The 19,017-nt window shown below is 33.3% G+C and overlaps 1 protein-coding gene across 3 annotated transcripts in view; it reads left to right on the forward strand.

The window, feature by feature from the left end:
- The window catches only part of LOC114347035 (227 kDa spindle- and centromere-associated protein-like), a 1,075,867-nt gene that overhangs the window by 521,546 nt on the left and 535,304 nt on the right, over positions 1-19,017 (forward strand). For all 3 annotated transcript variants that reach the window (XM_050641832.1, XM_050641834.1, XM_050641833.1), the window contains one exon: positions 6,956-7,226. In XM_050641832.1, coding sequence (XP_050497789.1) covers positions 6,956-7,226 — 271 coding nt within the window. The remainder of the gene's footprint in view (positions 1-6,955; positions 7,227-19,017) is intronic.

The raw sequence follows: 19,017 nt of genomic DNA on the forward strand, positions 1-19,017 counted from the left end.
AAGAGGAAACCTCAACTCTCACCATATATAACTCAGTCACACCACGGTTTTATGCACTACCAAAAATACATAAACCTAATTTAGCAATGAGACAATTGTAGCATTAATAATTAATTCACTCAATAGTAAACTGGCAAAATTTTTGAATGATATTCTTACAAAATCATATAATTTAGATGATGGTTTCTCTATACAGGATTCTTTTGAACTAGGTAATTATATCAATAACTATCAATTACCTAACAACTACGTTATGGTAAGCTTTGACGTAATATCTTTATTTACCAATCTACCTCTACATGTTATTAAGAACAGCATTAACATCACTGGCATGAGATAGAAATAAATTGCAAAATAAACAATAAAAGTTTCTTAGATATTTTGGATTTCATTTTTGATTCTAATGTATTGATTTTTGATAATACATGCTACAAACAAATCTTTGGCACCCCCATGGGATCTAGCATATCATGCATATTATGTAATTATGTATTGGATAATTTAGTCAGGGATTCTTTAAATAAGTTGCCTTTTTATATTCCATTTATTAAACTCTTCGTGGATTTAATACTTACTTTACCTGCAGATAAAATAAATGAAACTTTAAAAACTTTTGACAACCATAATAAACATCTAAAATTCACATATGAAGAAGAAATAGATAACAGCATCCCATATCTCGACATGAGAATCAAACGAAATCCGCAAAATGTATTAAGCACTGAATGGTATAGAAAACCTATAGATAGTAACAGATTTATCAACTATCCACCTCATATGAAAATAAATTTACTATTAGGTCTCAAAAACAGAATCAGCAAATTATCTCACCCAAGCAATATCAATAAAGGATTTATGGAACTCAAAGACATTTTATTGGAGAATTCTTACCCACTTAAACTAATAAAAACAAATTTTTATTTAACAATCCTAATAATAAAATGATTGACATCAATACAACAACAGAACCAAATCACCAAATTTTGCAATCCCAATTAACTTACACATCACTACCTTACATACCAATATTAACACCCAAATTAACTAAAGTATGTGCTAACTACTCACAAGTTAAAATTACAACTAAAAATATAAAAACAGCATCACTATATACAAAAACTAAAACACCTATTGGAAATCTCAAATGTAGTATACAAGATACCATGCGGAAATTATGAAAAGTCATACAGCGGACACACATCTAGGAATCTAATAGGTAGACTAACGTCACATAAAAGCGATCTAAGAAATAACAAAAATACATGTGCATTAGTATGTCATGCAATAAATGAAAATCATTCATTTAATTTCAATGAAACAACGATATTAAAACCTGAGAACCAAATAAAAAAAAGAGAATTTCTAGAAATGGTATGCATAAGTAAACATCAATGTGTAAATAAAAAACTGATATAAATAAACTAAAAAACATCTACAATTACATTTTATCTTATGATAAATAATATTTTAATCCAAAAAACATTAAATTCCTTGACTAAATTTCATAAATTAAATTTTCAAATTTTGGCACCACTTTAATTTTTTGTTAAAAAACAATAATTGGCAAAATACATATATCTAGTTATACCTACTATAATTTAAAGTATACTAGCATTGAAAAATCTAATACTAGTTTTAAACAACTTAAGAAAAACAGATATTGATATTTTTTTTGACATTACCTAAAGTGCCTTTCTGGCATTAGTCAAATTGGAAACTAAATTAAATCAGATCTTTACTCGTATATTTTTTTAAAAATTGAAACATTGTTATTTGGATTATATAAAATAGAAATTTATATACGTTATATTTTGTAAAAATGTTCATATTATGGAATAACCTCAAGTTGAAAGTTTTTATGCTTTTTTATACAATATATTTTATCTTTAGTTTTATTGTATTTAACATATTATAGGTACTTATTTTAGCTTATCTTGAAAAAGCAAATAAATTTTACGAAAGCTCGATACTAACAAAGAGGTTTACTTATCCTGCCCCTAAAAAGTAAGTGACTGCAACCCCAAAACAAAACTAGTCTACATAGTATCAGTCAATATTACCAAACTATATATACATATATATATATATATATATATATATATATATATATATATATATATATATATATGAGGAACAAAAGCGTTAAGATATATTATAAATACGGAAGATAATCATAAAAATGGCTACATGGAACGTGCGAGTCATAAACGGTAAGGAAGAAGAAATAATTGAAGAGATGAAATTACAAAATATAGACTACCTGGGAGTAACTGAAATAAAAAAGAAAAGTAGAGGAATAGTAGATCTAAATGATGATTACTGCTTATATTGGTCAAGAGTGGACCCAAACGAATGGGGTACAGGAGGTTTAAACCTAATGGTAAGAACAGAAAAGACAAAAAATATAATAAGTGAAAGATATATAAACGAAAGATTATTAGTAGTGGAAGTAAAAATAGAAAATACAAATATAACCGGCATAATCGTAGCATATGGGCCAAATGTTAATGCAAAAAGAAAGAAAAAGATGAATTCTTCGAAATATTACAAGCAGAAATGGATAACGAAGGAAAAAACATTATATTAATGGGGGACCTAAATGGTAGAGTGGGAAGAGACAATGAAGTGATTGAACGATACCTAGGGGAATATGGAGAAGAATAAAAAAAATAATGGAAACAGAATTATAGACCTATGTATAGCAAATGGGTTTGATCACAAAGACATACACAAATATACTAGAGAAATCCCCTCGAGAAAAGAAAAATCTATAATAGACTATTTCCTAATAAAAAGAAAAGACTTAAAGATGATAAAAGACGTGAAGGTAAAAAGAGAGACTGAAATAAACAGTGATCATTACTTGCTTATAATGGAACTAAGGGCTAAGGGTACACACACAACACAGCAGAAAAAACACAGAAGATAACTAAAGAAAAAATAAAAAGCTACAGATTAAGAGAAATAGATACTAAAGAGGAATACCAGAAGAAGGTAACCATACAATTCGAGACAATTAAGGCAATTAACACAGGAATGGAACATAAATGGAAGCAATTTAAAGAAATCATAATATGTTTTCCATATTATGATAACATATATTCTAAGAAAAGTAAATGGTGGACAGCAGAAATACAACGCAAAGTGAAAGAAAAGAAAAAGGTTTGGAAAAAGTATCTAAAAACTACATACAAAATGAATGAATACTATTTTAATAACCAGAAATTGTTCTATGGTACATTGAAACAACTAAGACAAAAGAAATCACCTAGATTAAGAAATATAAGAGATAAAGAAGGAAACTACAGAAAGGGAAATAATGCATAGATGGAAACAATATTTCGAAGAGCTAACAGAATGGAAACAATATCAACAAGAAAAAGAGGAAGACATGATCGAAAATAGAGAGGAAATTCGGAAGCCATTGACAAATTAAAATTGGGAAAATCTCCAGACCCAGATGAAATCACAGCTGGAATGTTACATTCCAGCATGAGTGAAAATTCAAAAGAAAAATTCAGAGAACTACTAAATGAAATAATCACAGTAAAAGAAATACCATCGGATTGGAAAACAGATATAATAGTACCACTGTTTAAGAAAGGAGACGCACGAAATTGTGAAAATTATAGGGGTATTACACTGACAAGCGTTCAGGCCAAAATATTTAATAGAATAATTGAAAAAAGCTGAGGGGAAAACTAGAAATAAAATTAGAAGAATCTCAACACAGCTTTAGAATAGGAAGGAGTATCCAAGATCTGATTTTTATATTGAGACAAATAGGAGAAAAACTATTGATGAAAGGCAAAGAGATAGATATATGCTTTATTGATTTGCAAAAAGCTTTTGATATAATAGGAAAAGAAATATATATTGAAATGCTTGAAGAAAAATGGAATAGAAACGGATATGATACAAATCATTAAAGCCTTATGTAAAAATAATAAATAAAAATAAGAACTCATAATCAAGAATCTGATTAATTCCATTCAAAGATAAGGGAAAGACAGCTAGGATGGCTAGGCCACGTTCATAGAATGAACGGCAAAAGAATAAAAAAAGTATATGAAGTCAGGTAAAAACAAAGTAGGCCGTCCAAGAATAAGATGGGAAGAACAAGTCAGACAGGGAGCAGAGAAGAGGGGACTGCAATTGAATATGTGCAAACAATTAGCTCAAAATAGAACATTATGGAAAAGAAGTATTAAAGAGGCACCGTAAGAGTAAATATATGGACAGAAAAATGTGTTAAAATAAGTAGTTTATGATTATTAAAATTGTTTTCTTAGAATAAGTATTTTATAATTATTATTAAAATGTATTGAATTGTAGGTATTGTATGTAAATAGCCCAACACCCAAAAGTTAAAAAAGGGTTTAACTGATTAAATAAAATAAAATAATGTAATTTTCATTACAACCAAACTGTGGCTAATCCCATATAAACATAATACTTGGCTATATACTTTATACAACCTTGTTTTTCCCAGTGTACTTATTTGGGTACACTCCAAAAAACATAATATTTTTGTTTGTCTGTTGTATTGCATAAAATATTTTTTTAATGACATTTGGTAGAATAAGCAACAGAGAGTGTCCATTATAAATTTCCGGGAAAATAACTGTTTTTGTTTGCCTGAAACCTAACCAATAATTTTAGTTACATATATTTACACCCGTGTTAGTGCATTACATTTTTATTCTTCTTGTGTGCAGTTTATGCATTGATTTGATAAAACTGTTGAATTTATTTTAGTAAAGTAAGTACATTTTACAAGTATTATTAAAAGTTTTCTAAAAAAAGCCGTGTTTTTTGGCATGTAAATGTTTATGTACTCAAACGAGTACACTGGGAATAAGGCGACGTTACATTATTGATATTATTTAGATAGCTTTAATATGGATTTGCCAAGTACTTGTACGTGAACATTTTACGGAAAATCTACAAAGTGTTACAAAAATATGCAACAGGCATTGGATGACATGCATGATGACGACAAAGTTATTGACAGTCTTAGAATACTGCCTGAAGGTGACTATCAAATCGATGAAGAGAATATCGATGACGATGACATTCAATGTGATTGACACACTGCCGTTAGATATACCCGGAACACTAAAAATATTTTCTTTCAGATAGTCTCGATAGCGACAGCGATTCAGAGGATGATGTTCCTTTACTTACTAGTTAGGTACTAGATTGCAATGCAATGCAATGAAAATACTACAAAATTGAAGGCTCTGCTACAGGAACCACAATGGACAAATAGAGAAGTTGATGTTACAATGACTGGTGAAGATGAATATTTAGTTCGCCAAGAGAAAGTAAAATTAGAGTTGGCAGGTCAATGAAACCATACGTTATGCAGCACAAAAAATGATCATAATTTTAGGTATACATACAATGAAATCAAAATATTTTTAGGATTTTACTATTTACCGGATATCACACGTTACCAAGAGAAAAATTATATTGGTCTGCAGGTGAAGATCTAAGCATTCTACTGGTCAAGAACTGTATGTCTCGTAACAGGTATGATATAAAAAAATATTTCCATTAAGCCAATAATGAAACACTTAACAAAACGATAAAGTGTATTAATTACGACCACTAATGGAAAAACTAAACAAAACTTTTTACAGTGGGGAGTATTTCACAAAGACCTGTCAATGGAATAGCAAAATCCCGTTGTACCCATATGAGTACATATTCTAACGTCAAATTTCTTTTGTCAATTTCATAAAAACCTATTTACAGGTTATATTTACATATTATAACAAGCAAAATATATATTTAAATTAATATTATTTAAAACAAAAATATCACGGGCGCAAATGGGTTAAACAGATTATATCTATACAGTGATGAGCGCGCTAATAACCGGCAAAATAACGCAAAAGATGGAAAACATAATACATTGTGAAGTAAAAAAGAGATAACACTAGTAGAGGTGGAAATTATCGATAAAACGTATAAATTAACAGTACATTACATAGTTTTCCACCTTTAGACGTATCCGAGGAGTATGACAACTGTCACTGTGACAGGAGAATTTTATAAAATTACAGTTACTGTCACAAATTACTGTTACAGACGTCTAAAGGTGGGACACTATGTAATGTAGTGTTAATTTATACGTTTATATCGATAATTTCCACCTCTACTAGTTTCATCTCTTTTTATTTCAAAATGTATTATGTCTTCCATCTTTTGCGTTATTTTACCGGCTATAAGCGTGCTCATCACTGTATATCGTCAATACATTTATGTACTATAATTGTAAATTTTTTAAGAGGTTACAAATTTAAGTTGTCCTCAGAATGTAATGCTTTCATTTGTGTGAACTCAGTTCAATCTTGTTTTTCTTTTAAGGTATTTATAGTGTTGACTCTCAATCCAACGGCCGCATGAATGTGGTGTTAAACATATATCACTTGATGTTTTCATATTAGTATTAAACGCATATTTCGTATTTCTTATGTCGATATAATTTATTTATATGTTTCCTATGTTTCCTCATCACTTTTATTAGAAATAACAATATCATCGGAATAATATAATAATTGTACATATTTTCATTTACCTTCGTGCTACTTTGGTTTTCTGAAACTAGAAACGACTGTTGTTCATACCTACTTCCTCGAGTAAACCAGTATTAAGAAATTAGTCTGTTGTAAAGCAATAATTTCGAAATTCCTTCTCTAACACAAAACATGCTAAATCACTCACTAGGAGATTAATAGTGTTGTTTAATTAAATTAATTAAACTAGCTCTAATCAAGAATTTCCATTCATTCTCCTTTTAACTGTGCGTCCAATTTAATTTAACTAGAGATTAAACTTTAATAAACTCATAGAGATATTACTACTGTTTGTTGCTTATATTATAGTAATACCACACTGTTCAGTAAATTTTGCAGGTAGTTAATTATTTTGGATTTGTTTTAAATAGTTGGAACACGAAATCTTAAAAGTTCACAAGGGACACGAAGAATTAGTTCAGTCTTGTGAGAGAAGAGAAATACTCGAAAGAGCTGCCAGGGCACGCCTCCAGTCTGATTGTGTTAGATATCAGGAGTTAAACAAAGCTCTGAGGGAGCAAGTGGAATTGCTCTCAACACAGATACTGTCTCGTTCGCCTGTGCCTGATTACGGGGTACCCGAGAACCTTAGGAGAGAGCTGGCTAAGAGAGAAGGATTAATCAAGCAACTCATATCGCAAAGTAAGTATAACATTATTTTATTTTACAATTTCTTTTATAACAACCATTAAACTTTGCGGTCAAACCTAGCATTATAACGGAACATCGAAAAAATAGTAATTTTTAGTCACTTTAATAAATATAATTCAAATTCAGTTACAAAAAGACTTCAGTGCGATAAGGCGGGTTTTTTATTTTTAATGATTTTTGAGTTGTTGGTGTTGGTATTACTGAGAAATCAAAAAATCGAATTTTTTTGTAAACATTCACGTTTAACACGTTAAACGTTTAACAACGTTTATTGTTAAACAAAAAATAAGCATACAAATATCTCTACAGCGTTACCTCATGAAATGTCTAAAGAAAATCTACGCAAAATTTCAGGTGGATCGGTTGAGTAGTTTTGAATTATGTACAGTGTCCACCGCCTTAAAAAAGTTTCGAGAAAAAAGCATTTAAAGTTTTGAAAATAATATTTTTAAAGCATATAATGACGGCGTGGAAGACAAGAATTCATATTCAAAAATCTGGCCAAAGCAATATCAAAACTGTAGATATCTCAATTAACCGGAGCCTTTTCCAGAGAGACTCGTTGAGTTCACTTTGGTTTTGTGAAAATTGTTCGTCGAGAATAAATGGAGTGCGTTAATCGTTCGGTATTCGGAAAGACTTTTAAACGAACATTACTCACCATGCTGCTAATAGAACTTTCCGGAAAACAGTTGCGTGAGCAACTAGAAGAACGAGATGAAGACAGCAGTGAATCCAAGAAGATCCTTCAAGAACTACTGAAGGATGTTTTCAACAAGAATGGAGATGACCCAAAGACATTCCACTTTCAGTCAGCGGAAGAAGCAGTCTTATCGATGATTAAAGAAACTTCTAGAAGGAATGAAGAAACTTCTAGAAAGAATTTAGATGAAACTTCTCAAATTATTAAACAAGCAGCCAAACAAAACGACGAGAAATTCGAACATGTTGCTAAAAGCTTCGACAAAATGTGTAGACAGAACAACGAGAAATTTGAAGAAGTACATTTAGAACATTCGATAGAAAAGTTTAGATGGCAGTGTAGAAATGTTAGAACAGAAGATCTAACAATTAGAGAGCATGATAACCAATACGAAAGGGCTACCACCAGTTAATGCAGTAGTTTTAGATCCTGTAGTGAAAGAAGAATTGCCACTATTTGATGGGAAGTCTTGGCGGTTCATATAACTTAAACAATTTGAAGCTATTGAGACCTCAAAATCATTGGACCGAACAAGAAAAGGCTGTTTCCTTGACTGCTTCTCTACGAGGTGATGCTGCTGATATATTAGTTTTACTGCTCTTCTGAGTATGGGGGACTAATCTTCGTTGGAATTTTACCAGCTGGACAGGCGGGAAGTGAGATGCAACTATTTAGATCTTGCTCGGCCTTCTTTGCTCCGGCAATTCGTTGGTTTGCAAATTTTAGAAACCACGAAGGTGTTACCAGAAGATTGGTCCCAAGCAGATGTTGATACGACATCCACACCATCAGGTTATTTTGTTTTGAATCGATTCTGGCCCCCCGAATTTTAGTTGTTCCGAGAGAAACAAATTAAAGGATATCCTAATAAGGATTGAAACCGGTCAGGGTGCTTTTGGCGCTCTCTGTACTAACCAAAAATAAGACTGTTTCGTTTTACAACGAAATGATTATTTATTTATATTAGTTTTCTTCCTACTCTGACTATGAGGGACCCATCTTCGTTGGAATTTTTACCAGCTAGACAGGCGGGGAAGTGAGATGCAACTATTTAGATCTCCCTCGGCCATCTTTGCTCCGGCAATTCGTTGGTTTGCAAATTTTAGAAGCCACACAGGTGTTACCAGAAGATTGGTTTAAATAGTTTTATTTTTGATATTATTTTTAATTTTATTAAAAGTAAAACTTACACTTGTATTTAGCAGTTGTCGCTTCGACATTCACACCATCAGGTTATTTTGTTGTGAATCGATGCTGGCGTCAGGAATTTTGGTTGTTCAGAGAGAAACAAATATGTATGAAAAAGTAAGGCGGCTCTTATTTCGTTTTACAACGAAATAATTATTTATTTATATTAGTTTTACTCCTCTATTCTGAGTATGGGGAACTAATCTTCGTTGGATTTTTACCAGCTGGACAGGCGGGAAGTGAGATGCAACTATTTAGATCTCCCTCGGCCTTCTTTGCTCCTACAATTCGTTGGTTTGCAAATTTTAAAAATTACGAATGTATTACCAGAAGATTGGTCCCAATAGTTTTATTTTTGATATTATTTTTAATTTTATTAAAACGGTATGTGTCAAACTCAAAACTAATTGCGAAGTTAATGTCAGCTCAATTTATAGCCCCCCTAGGCATTCCATTAAAAAATAACATTATGTAGAATACTTGAAAAGTTTGCGAAAAAGATATATTATTGGAGGTGACTTTAATGCAAAGCACACCCAATGGGGATCAAGATTAACAACAACTAAAGGAAAAGAGTTACTGGCAGCCATAAAAGAACAGAAATGTGAAGTAATATCAACAGGTAGACCGACTTATTGGCCAACAGATACAAACAAAATACCGGACTTAATTGATTTCTTTATTAAAAATATTTCATCCAACTATGTAGATATTAATGAAGGTTGGGATATGAATTCAGATCATTCACCCATAATACTCACTGTGAGTGACACGATTATCAGAAAGGATTGTAACCCAATACTAACAAATAAACTAACAGACTGGGAAAGTTTTAGATCAATCCTTGAAGATAGAATTGAACTAGCAGTACCATTAAAAAAAACCTAACAACTAGATGAGGAAGTTGAGTTGCTTGTACAAAATATACAAAAATCAGCATGGGAAAGTACTCCTACTATAAGATCAAACGTCAAAGGAAACAACTATCCGAAAGAAATTAAAAAGTTAATTAAAGAGAAAAGAAAACTTAGAAGGAAGTGGCAACAAACCAGAGCACCCCAAGATAAAACAAATTTAAACAATGCTAGTCAAAAACTTAAAAAGAGAGATTCAAAATATAAAAAATGAGTCAATCAGTTATTACCTGAGAGAGTTGACGGATAATAGTAGCACAGAGTACTCTCTATGGAATGCTACAAAAAGGCTAAAAAGACCAGTAACCCATTCTCCACCCATTAAACTAGAAGATGGTAGCTGGGCTAGAAGTAATGAGCAAAAGGCAGAGAGATTTGCCACATATTTAGAAAATACATTTAAACCGCATGATGACCAAAATAATGATCAAATATCGATAGAGCCTAATCAGACAGAGGAGAGAATCAGACCAACATCCCCGAAGGAAGTAGCTGATGAAATAAAAGACAATATAAATCCTAAGAAGGCACCAGGATATGATCTAATTACTGGAGAATTACTAAAAAACCTGCCTCGTAAAGCCATAGTCAAATTGACCAACATCATCAATGCTGCATTTAGTTTGAGATATGTTCCAAATTTATGGAAAATAGCTGAGGTTATAATGATACCAAAACCAGGAAAATCACCAAATGAAGTGTCTTCATATAGACCATTATCACTTTTACCAGTGATGTCGAAGCTTTTTGAGAAACTTCTGCTAAAAAGAATAAAACCAATAATAGAAGAGAAAAAAATGATTCCAAACCACCAATTTGGCTTCAGAAATAAACATTCTACGATTGATCAGGTACACAGAATGACTAACATAATTGAGAAATCATTAGAAGAAAAGAAAGTCTGTTCTACAATATTTTTAGACGTAGCTAAGACCTTCGACAAAGTTTGGCATGAAGGTTTAGTCTACAAACTCAAAATTCTTATGCCTAAACAATATTCAGAAATTTTACAATCAAATATATCTGACAGATATTTCAGAATTAAGCAAGAAGACGTGTACACTGATCTAAAAGAAATCAGAGCAGGAGTCCCTCAAGGAAGCGTATTAGGTCCTGTTCTCTACCTGTTATACACATACGATATACCTGAAATGGAAAATGATACTATAGCCACATTTGCAGATGACACCGCTATCTTAGCAGTAGGTGATACCAGCGAAGAAGCAGCAGAAAAATTACAGTTGGCAATCAATAAAATACACAACTGGACTAAAAAATGGAAAATCAAATTAAATGAATCTAAATCTATTCATGTCAATTTTACAAATAAAAAAATCGAAAACATTCCAATTAGAATAAATGATGCCCAAATACCATATGCATCTTCTGCAAAATATTTAGGTATCACACTTGATGCAAGGCTTCGCTGGAAAGTCCACATTAAAAAGAAAAGGGAAGAATTAGGTATCCGTTACAAAAAAATGTATTGGCTGATGGGAAGAAACTCTGCATTGTCCACATATAACAAAATACTTTTATACAAACAAATACTTAGACCAGTATGGATGTATGGTTGCCAACTCTGGGGCTGTGCCAATTCAAGTAATATTAAGATTATCCAGAGATTCCAGAATAAAGTATTACGGAACATCGTTGATGCTCCTTGGTATATCCGAAATGTCGACCTCCACAAGGATCTTGAGATGGAAGATGTAGACAAAGTTATCAAGAAGATGGCAGGTAGTCACGAACAACGGCTCCATAGTCATGTAAACATCGAGGCCATCCAGCTCCTCGATAATACTGGGCTAGAAAGAAGACTCAAACGAAGAAAACCATTTGAGTTAGTGTAAAGTGTTAGTGTAAAAGCAAAGCATAGTGTTGTATTGTGTGGTAGTTTTAGTTTTAAAATTTCATACTTGTTAAAAAAAATTAGAGGACACCATAGGGTTAAGATCTTAGATTATGTATCATTTAGTAATATAAGTTAAAGAAGAACTGATAATTGGTCAACTGATGACCAGATTTCAGTAGTCTAAACACAGCTTGTGTTTAATAATAATAAAAAAAAATATTAAAAGCAAAACTTGCTTTTGTAAAATTAGCAATTCAATGTTAAGATATGTAACAATAAAACACGAAAACGTTTGTTTTCTATACTTCCACAAAATTTATTATAACTAAGTGACTACAGCTGTTTCGGCGGAGTGCCTTTCTCAAGTGATATAGTTTACAATGTGTTTGCCTTTTTAAGTCTTCAACTGAAGAGGTTGAGGAGTGGGGAGCTGTTTGTCTCGAGTTGGTCATTCAGAATTATATCTGTATTTTTCAGTTTATTAATTTCCAAAGATTCTAAAAAAGATAGCTTAAGGCCTTTATTTTGAATATGTAGAATTTGAAACTCTTCATTGAAAGAATGATTATGATCTAGAAGGTGAAGTGCGTATGTAGAAGTGTCTGTTTTTCTATTGTTGAATGCCCTTTTGTGTTCTGCTATCCGTTTGTCAAAAGTTCTGCCAGTTTGACCGATGTACGTTTTCGGACAGTCACCACAAGTTAGTTTGTACACACCACTCTGTAGTTGCTGTATACAAACTAACTTGTGGTGACTGTCCGAAAACGTACATCGGTCAAACTGGCAGAACTTTTGACAAACGGATAGCAGAACACAAAAGGGCATTCAACAATAGAAAAACAGACACTTCTACATACGCACTTCACCTTCTAGATCATAATCATTCTTTCAATGAAGAGTTTCAAATTCTACATATTCAAAATAAAGGCCTTAAGCTATCTTTTTTAGAATCTTTGGAAATTAATAAACTGAAAAATACAGATATAATTCTGAATGACCAACTCGAGACAAACAGCTCCCCACTCCTCAACCTCTTCAGTTGAAGACTTAAAAAGGCAAACACATTGTAAACTATATCACTTGAGAAAGGCACTCCGCCGAAACAGCTGTAGTCACTTAGTTATAATAAATTTTGTGGAAGTATAGAAAACAAACGTTTTCGTGTTTTATTGTTAGATAAAATGAACTTCCATCAAGTAACGGTCGAATCCATCAATTAGTTAAGATATGTATGTTCAGAAAATCTAACTTAATACTATTTTAGTTGTAAGTAACGAAATATTTAGCTTTTGTTAATTTCTAATCGTGACGAATAGTCCAGTCGGGTTAGACGAATAACAGGCCTAACCTTGCATTAGGAGCTGCCCCAAATTTTATTTTTCTAATCTTTAGGGAGGGTCAATAGTAGTGTAAATTTAAAATCTCGACTGCATTGCGCGGTTGCGTTAGCCGCCATCTTGATTTGAAACTAGAACCGTTTATGCTCAATATCTCCGGCATTTTCAACTTTTCGACAAATAGTATACGAACCAAAATTGATGAACATGTGATTTTTTATAATTTCTATTTTGTATTAGAATTTTTTCGTGCGGTCGATATTTTCCGAGTTATGGCGGAAAATATTGACAGTTAGAGCATAGTTATTGAATTATTTCGTTTATTAGTTTTACGACAAAAATGTTCCTACAGAAAAATAGAGAATTAAATTCTACACAATTTTGATTTGTTTAATTTTTTTGCTTAAATTAATATTGAAGATAGTACGTATGCGGAAATGGCGCGAGCGTAAGACCTGATTGATTTTATAGCAATTGTTTTTGTTTTGTTCAATATCTACGCCGTTTTCAACTAGAATTGTTCAAAATATACTTTCCTACAATTTCTTTTTAACAGTTTTTTCATGCGGTTGATATTTTCCGAGTTACATGGGAAAATAGTAAAAAGTGGTGAGGGAGCATAATTATTGAATGGAATCTTGTTTCCGAGCTGCCCCAAATTTAATAATTCTATCCTTTAGGGCAGATCAATAGTAGTGTAAATTTAAAATCTCGACTGAATTCCGCGGTTGCATTAGCCGCCATATTGATTTTAAATGAGAACTGTTGTTGCTTAATATTTCCGCCATTTTCAACTTTTCGACTAAAATGGTGGGAACTAAAATTGTTGGAAATGCAATTTCCTACAATTTCTTTTGCACAATTTTTTTATGCGATCAATATTCTCCGAGTTAAGGGGGGAAATAGTGGAAGCGGAGAGGAAGCATAATTATTGAAGTCTCAATTATTATTAACTTTACGACATAATTGTACATAAACAAAAATAAAGAGAATTATATTTATATTTTATACAATTTTTGAAACTTCCAATGAAACATCAACCAAACTAAGTATGTACATAAGGGAGACCGCCCACCAAACTGGCGTGACATGTAACATGGCAGTGACATAGCATGGGCATGGCACTGGCGTGGCAGGTAGCGCACACTAAAGTAGCATGACATTAAAAAGGCTATTAGTTAAATTCAAAATGTCGTCCTCTGATGAAGTTATGCTAACGCTTTTAAACGTCAAAAATATGAACAAAACTCGTCCGCAACGTCAGTTTTGGGTACACCCTTATTGGAAAGAGATGCAAGGGCATAGTGGATTTAATTTACATATTTAAAGAACTAAATATGTATCCGGCGAAATTTCAATCCTTCTACAGAATGAGAAGAGAAACTTTTGAGCTATTACTGACAAAAATTAGTCCAATAATTTCGAAAAAGGATACAAATTATATACATGCAATATCACCTGCAGAACGTTTATTAATAACAGTAAGGTATGTCATTATTTTTATTATTAACTCATATTTATAATCATTATTCATAACATAAAAGATATATTCATTATTAATTACAAAAACATATATTCATTAATTCATTATTAATAACATAAAAGATATATTAAAAGCGCTCTGGTCGCTGGAAGTTCAAAAACTCCAATAAAGGTTGTTGGGTTGAAGTTGTGGGCTCAGTTACTGTCCTCAGCTCTGTTAATAATCCATCGTTATTACACGAAGTGCTGGAACTACTTATATTTTCTTCCAAAATATTGCCAGCGGTTGACAACATGTGAATTTTAAAAAGCCTTTTTTGGTTTTCGTTCATTTTTTTCATGTCAGGTACCATGCTCATTAGGAAGGAAATGTCTGGGTCTTCATAATATTATGGTGTTATGGCCGATGCTTTTTCCTTCTTCTTCTTAAGGTGCCGAGACCGCTTGTCGATCGTTGGCTCTCATGTTGCGCAGCATATTAACAATCATTGTCTTGTCTCAAAAACCCTTTCGTTTGTGACTCTTTCTACCCAACTGATCTTCAGAATACGGCGGTAGACCCACATTTCAAATGCTTCTAGGTTTTTTAAAAGCGATTCTGTCAGTGTCCATGCTTCAACCCCGTAAAGTAGTACTGGGAATATATAACATCGGACCATTCTTATGCGAAGTTCCAAATTTAGATCATGACTGCACAGGATTTTCTTAAATTTCATAAAACTTGTTCTTGCTTTGGCAATTCTACTTTTTATTTCTGTACTAGGGTTCCAGCTTTCATTAATATGAGTACCCAGATATACAAGATTACTTACTCGTTCACTTGAGTCATTACCGATTGTTACGTTATAGTTATTATTATTTACGGCTGCCTGTTTACTAATAACCATAAACTTTGTTTTTCTTGCGTTGAGTTTGAGTCCATATATCGCGCAGAATGCCACCATTCGATTCAATAACGCTTGAAGATGTTCAATTGATCCAGTCAGCAACAAGGTGTCATCTGCGTATCTGATATTGTTCATAAGCATACCATTAATGAGTATTCCCTCTTTTGCGTTTTCGAAGACTTCATTTAAGATTGTTTCAGCGTAAAGATTAAACAACATTGGTGACAATATACAGCCTTGTCGAACTCCGCGCTTGATTTTTACTTCTTCAGAGCACTGATTCGCAACCCTAATACATGCAGCCTGGCCCCAATACAAATTTGCGATTATTCTAATGTCCCTACCGTCCAGACCGGTAGTTTTGAGAATATGTAGCATTTTTTCATGGCGAACTTTATCAAAGGCCTTTTCAAAATCAATCGCGCACATGAAAACGTCATGATTTACATCTCTGCATCTTTGAATTAAAACTTGGGTTGCGAATAGTGCATCACGCGTTCCAAGGCCACAGCGAAAACCGAATTGAGTACTTGAGATTCTTTCCTCAATTTTTCTATATGTTCTTTGATGAATGATTCTAAGAAACGTTTTCAATACATGACTCATTAGGCTGATGGTGCGATAGTCGCTGCATTTTGTGGCTCTGTGTTTTTTTGGTAGTACAACAAATGAGGATTTAAGCCAATCTTTAGGAATTTTTCCGCTTTCATAGATTAAGTTGAACAATTTCGTAAGTATCTTAATGCCCTCGACACCTAAAAGCTTTAGTGTTTCTACGTAAATCCCATCTGGTCCGATCGCCTTCCCGTTTTTTGCGTTCTTTATAGCGTATTGCACTTCTTCCTTAGTTATTGGAGGACCGCTTATGTCATTTAGCGTTTCTAGTTCGCTTCTTTCATCATCGAATAATTCCTTTATATATTCTGTCCATCGTATTAGTTGACCTTCGATATCGATTATAATTTTTCCGTTTTTATCTTCGATTAGTGGAGGATTACATTTTTTATTCAGTCCTGCAACTTCTTTCAGTTTTTTGTGCATATTGAATGCGTCATAGATACGCTCGTAGTTCTCAATTTCTTTACATTGTTGTTTATGCCACTCTGATTTAGCTGATCTTATTTTTCTTCGAATCATACTGTTTAGCTTTTTCTATTCTGTCAGATTAGCATTCTTATATTTTCTTCTTGCATCCATTAAATTCAATATCTCTTCTGTCATCCACTGTTGCTTATTCCTACGCTGATTTTCCATTAGATGGTCTTCTTGGACTTTTTCCAATGTTTCTTTGCATGACTCCCATAATTGTTCTTCTGAATTTTTATTTCCCAAAATCTGAAACTGATCTTCTAATTTATCGGTTACTATTTCTTTCACTTCCGCATGTGAAAGTTTATCTTTGCTGATCCTAGGAGATATTTTGGGTTTTTTAATCTTTTTAAATTTAAGTAATACTTTAGCTGCTAGTAAGTTGTGGTTGGAGGGTACATCCGCTCCTGGATATGTTTTGGAGGACAAGATAGCATTTCTATATCTTTTTGATATACAGATATAATCAATTTGATTTCTTACTATTCTTCCATAAGTGTCCATAGGAGATTTCCAGGTGTAAAGTCGTCGCTTAGGCAAGTCAAAAAAAGTGTTGGATATTACTAATTGTTTTTCTACACAAAATCTAATCATTCTATCTCCACGGTCGTTTCTCGTTCCTAAACCAAACTTGCCAACGACATCTTCTTCACTACCTCTTCCAACCTTGGCATTGAAATCCCCCAATACAATGTTTATATCTTGGCTTCCTGTGAGTGATAATAAATAGTCTAGATCTGAATAAAAGCTTTCGACAACTTCATCGTCATATTGTTGTGTAGGTGCATATACCTGAATGATGTTTAAGTCTGTACGATTTGTTTTTATTTGTAACATTATTAACCTATCTGAGTATAGCACGATATTTTTTACTGATTTTGCGACATTTTGTTCTAAAATAAATGCCACACCATTTCTATGTTGCGGACCTTCTTCACCAGAGTAGTAAATTTCATAATTATCTATCGTTATATGGCCAGAACCCGGCCACCTCATCTCGCTTATACCTAAGATATTTATATTTAACCTTCGCATTTCCTTGATCGTATTGTGAATCTTTCCAGATTCAAACATACTTGTAATATTCCAAGTCGCTATTAAACGTTCCTTATCTATTACCAAATTTGATGAATTACAGGGAATTCGCTTGCTGACGACTGGGGAAACCCTGCTGTTTCCCACGCCGAATCTTGGATTCCGAGTCCCATGATTAGTAAATATATTTACATTATTAACATCTGTCATCATGAGTTACTAGGGAAGTTATAATCAGGTAGTTTCCCGTTGCTTTCCTGATTCCACTGCCGTTTACTGAATTTTCAGCTCATCCGCCTTCGGGGCCGATTTCTCAACCCCAGGACAATAGAGTGCCCTTCCGTACCTCCTGGTAACGGTTGATTGCTTATACCGGCGCACATTCGGTTTTTATTTAGGTTTAGGTTCGCAGTATCGCAGCCGGTTAAATCATTATTTGATTGTCGCCTGCGACTTTATGGCACCGCATCTGTTAGGAATTGTATTCCTTAGCCGCGAGCCACTAATGACACAGCTGCTGTCCTGTGTCATGTCCTCAGTTGATCCGCCGGTACTTATTTGGCGAAGCCTTATTCGTACCTGTCCTGTATATCTACAGGAACGTTCCCTATCAGCCATTGGGACGCGCCGTGTTGGGGTTAAGGACTTCCCCATCCAGGTCTGTCTTTCACAAAGTACTGAAAAACCCCTACCCAATTCAGAGCTCTTCCTCCATGCAAACTAGACCTAGCACGGATGCTTTTTCCACAGACATCTTTTTAGACCGAAAGTATTCCAGCGCGGATTTATTCACTTCTTCTAACGATACTGCAGTTTTAGGGGTTATACGAGATTTTTTGGCTACTGAGATCTGCTGGGAATTGTGCACACTGGATGAAGTATCGCCACGAGTCGAATAATGGCTCTCGGTCGGTGACAGAAGAGGCGGCTCATTTTCTAAAGCCATTACATGCTGGGATTCATTATCTTCCTCATTTTCACATTGTGACTCGTTATCGCCGCTATTGCTGTCACAGGAATAGTCTATAGATTGTTGCGGTGAAGGTTCTAAGCTACTCTTCATTGGCCTGGATTTAGTAAATGGCGTGAGAAATTGCATGTATTCAGCGAGGTAGTAAGGTCGCGTTTTTTTGGCAGCAGAACCAGAAGGCGTACATTTTTTTAAGTATCGTGTGTAAGATCCTCGCAAGTTCTTCCGTCGTTCTTTGCAAACCGCAACTACAACAAATACATATTATTAGTTAAAACAATACTTTCTTGAAACATTTCTATTACAAGCATATTTTTTTTCA

Source organism: Diabrotica virgifera, chromosome 1 (genome assembly GCF_917563875.1).
Source record: "Diabrotica virgifera virgifera chromosome 1, PGI_DIABVI_V3a".
In the NCBI taxonomy this organism is placed as follows: domain Eukaryota; kingdom Metazoa; phylum Arthropoda; class Insecta; order Coleoptera; family Chrysomelidae; genus Diabrotica; species Diabrotica virgifera.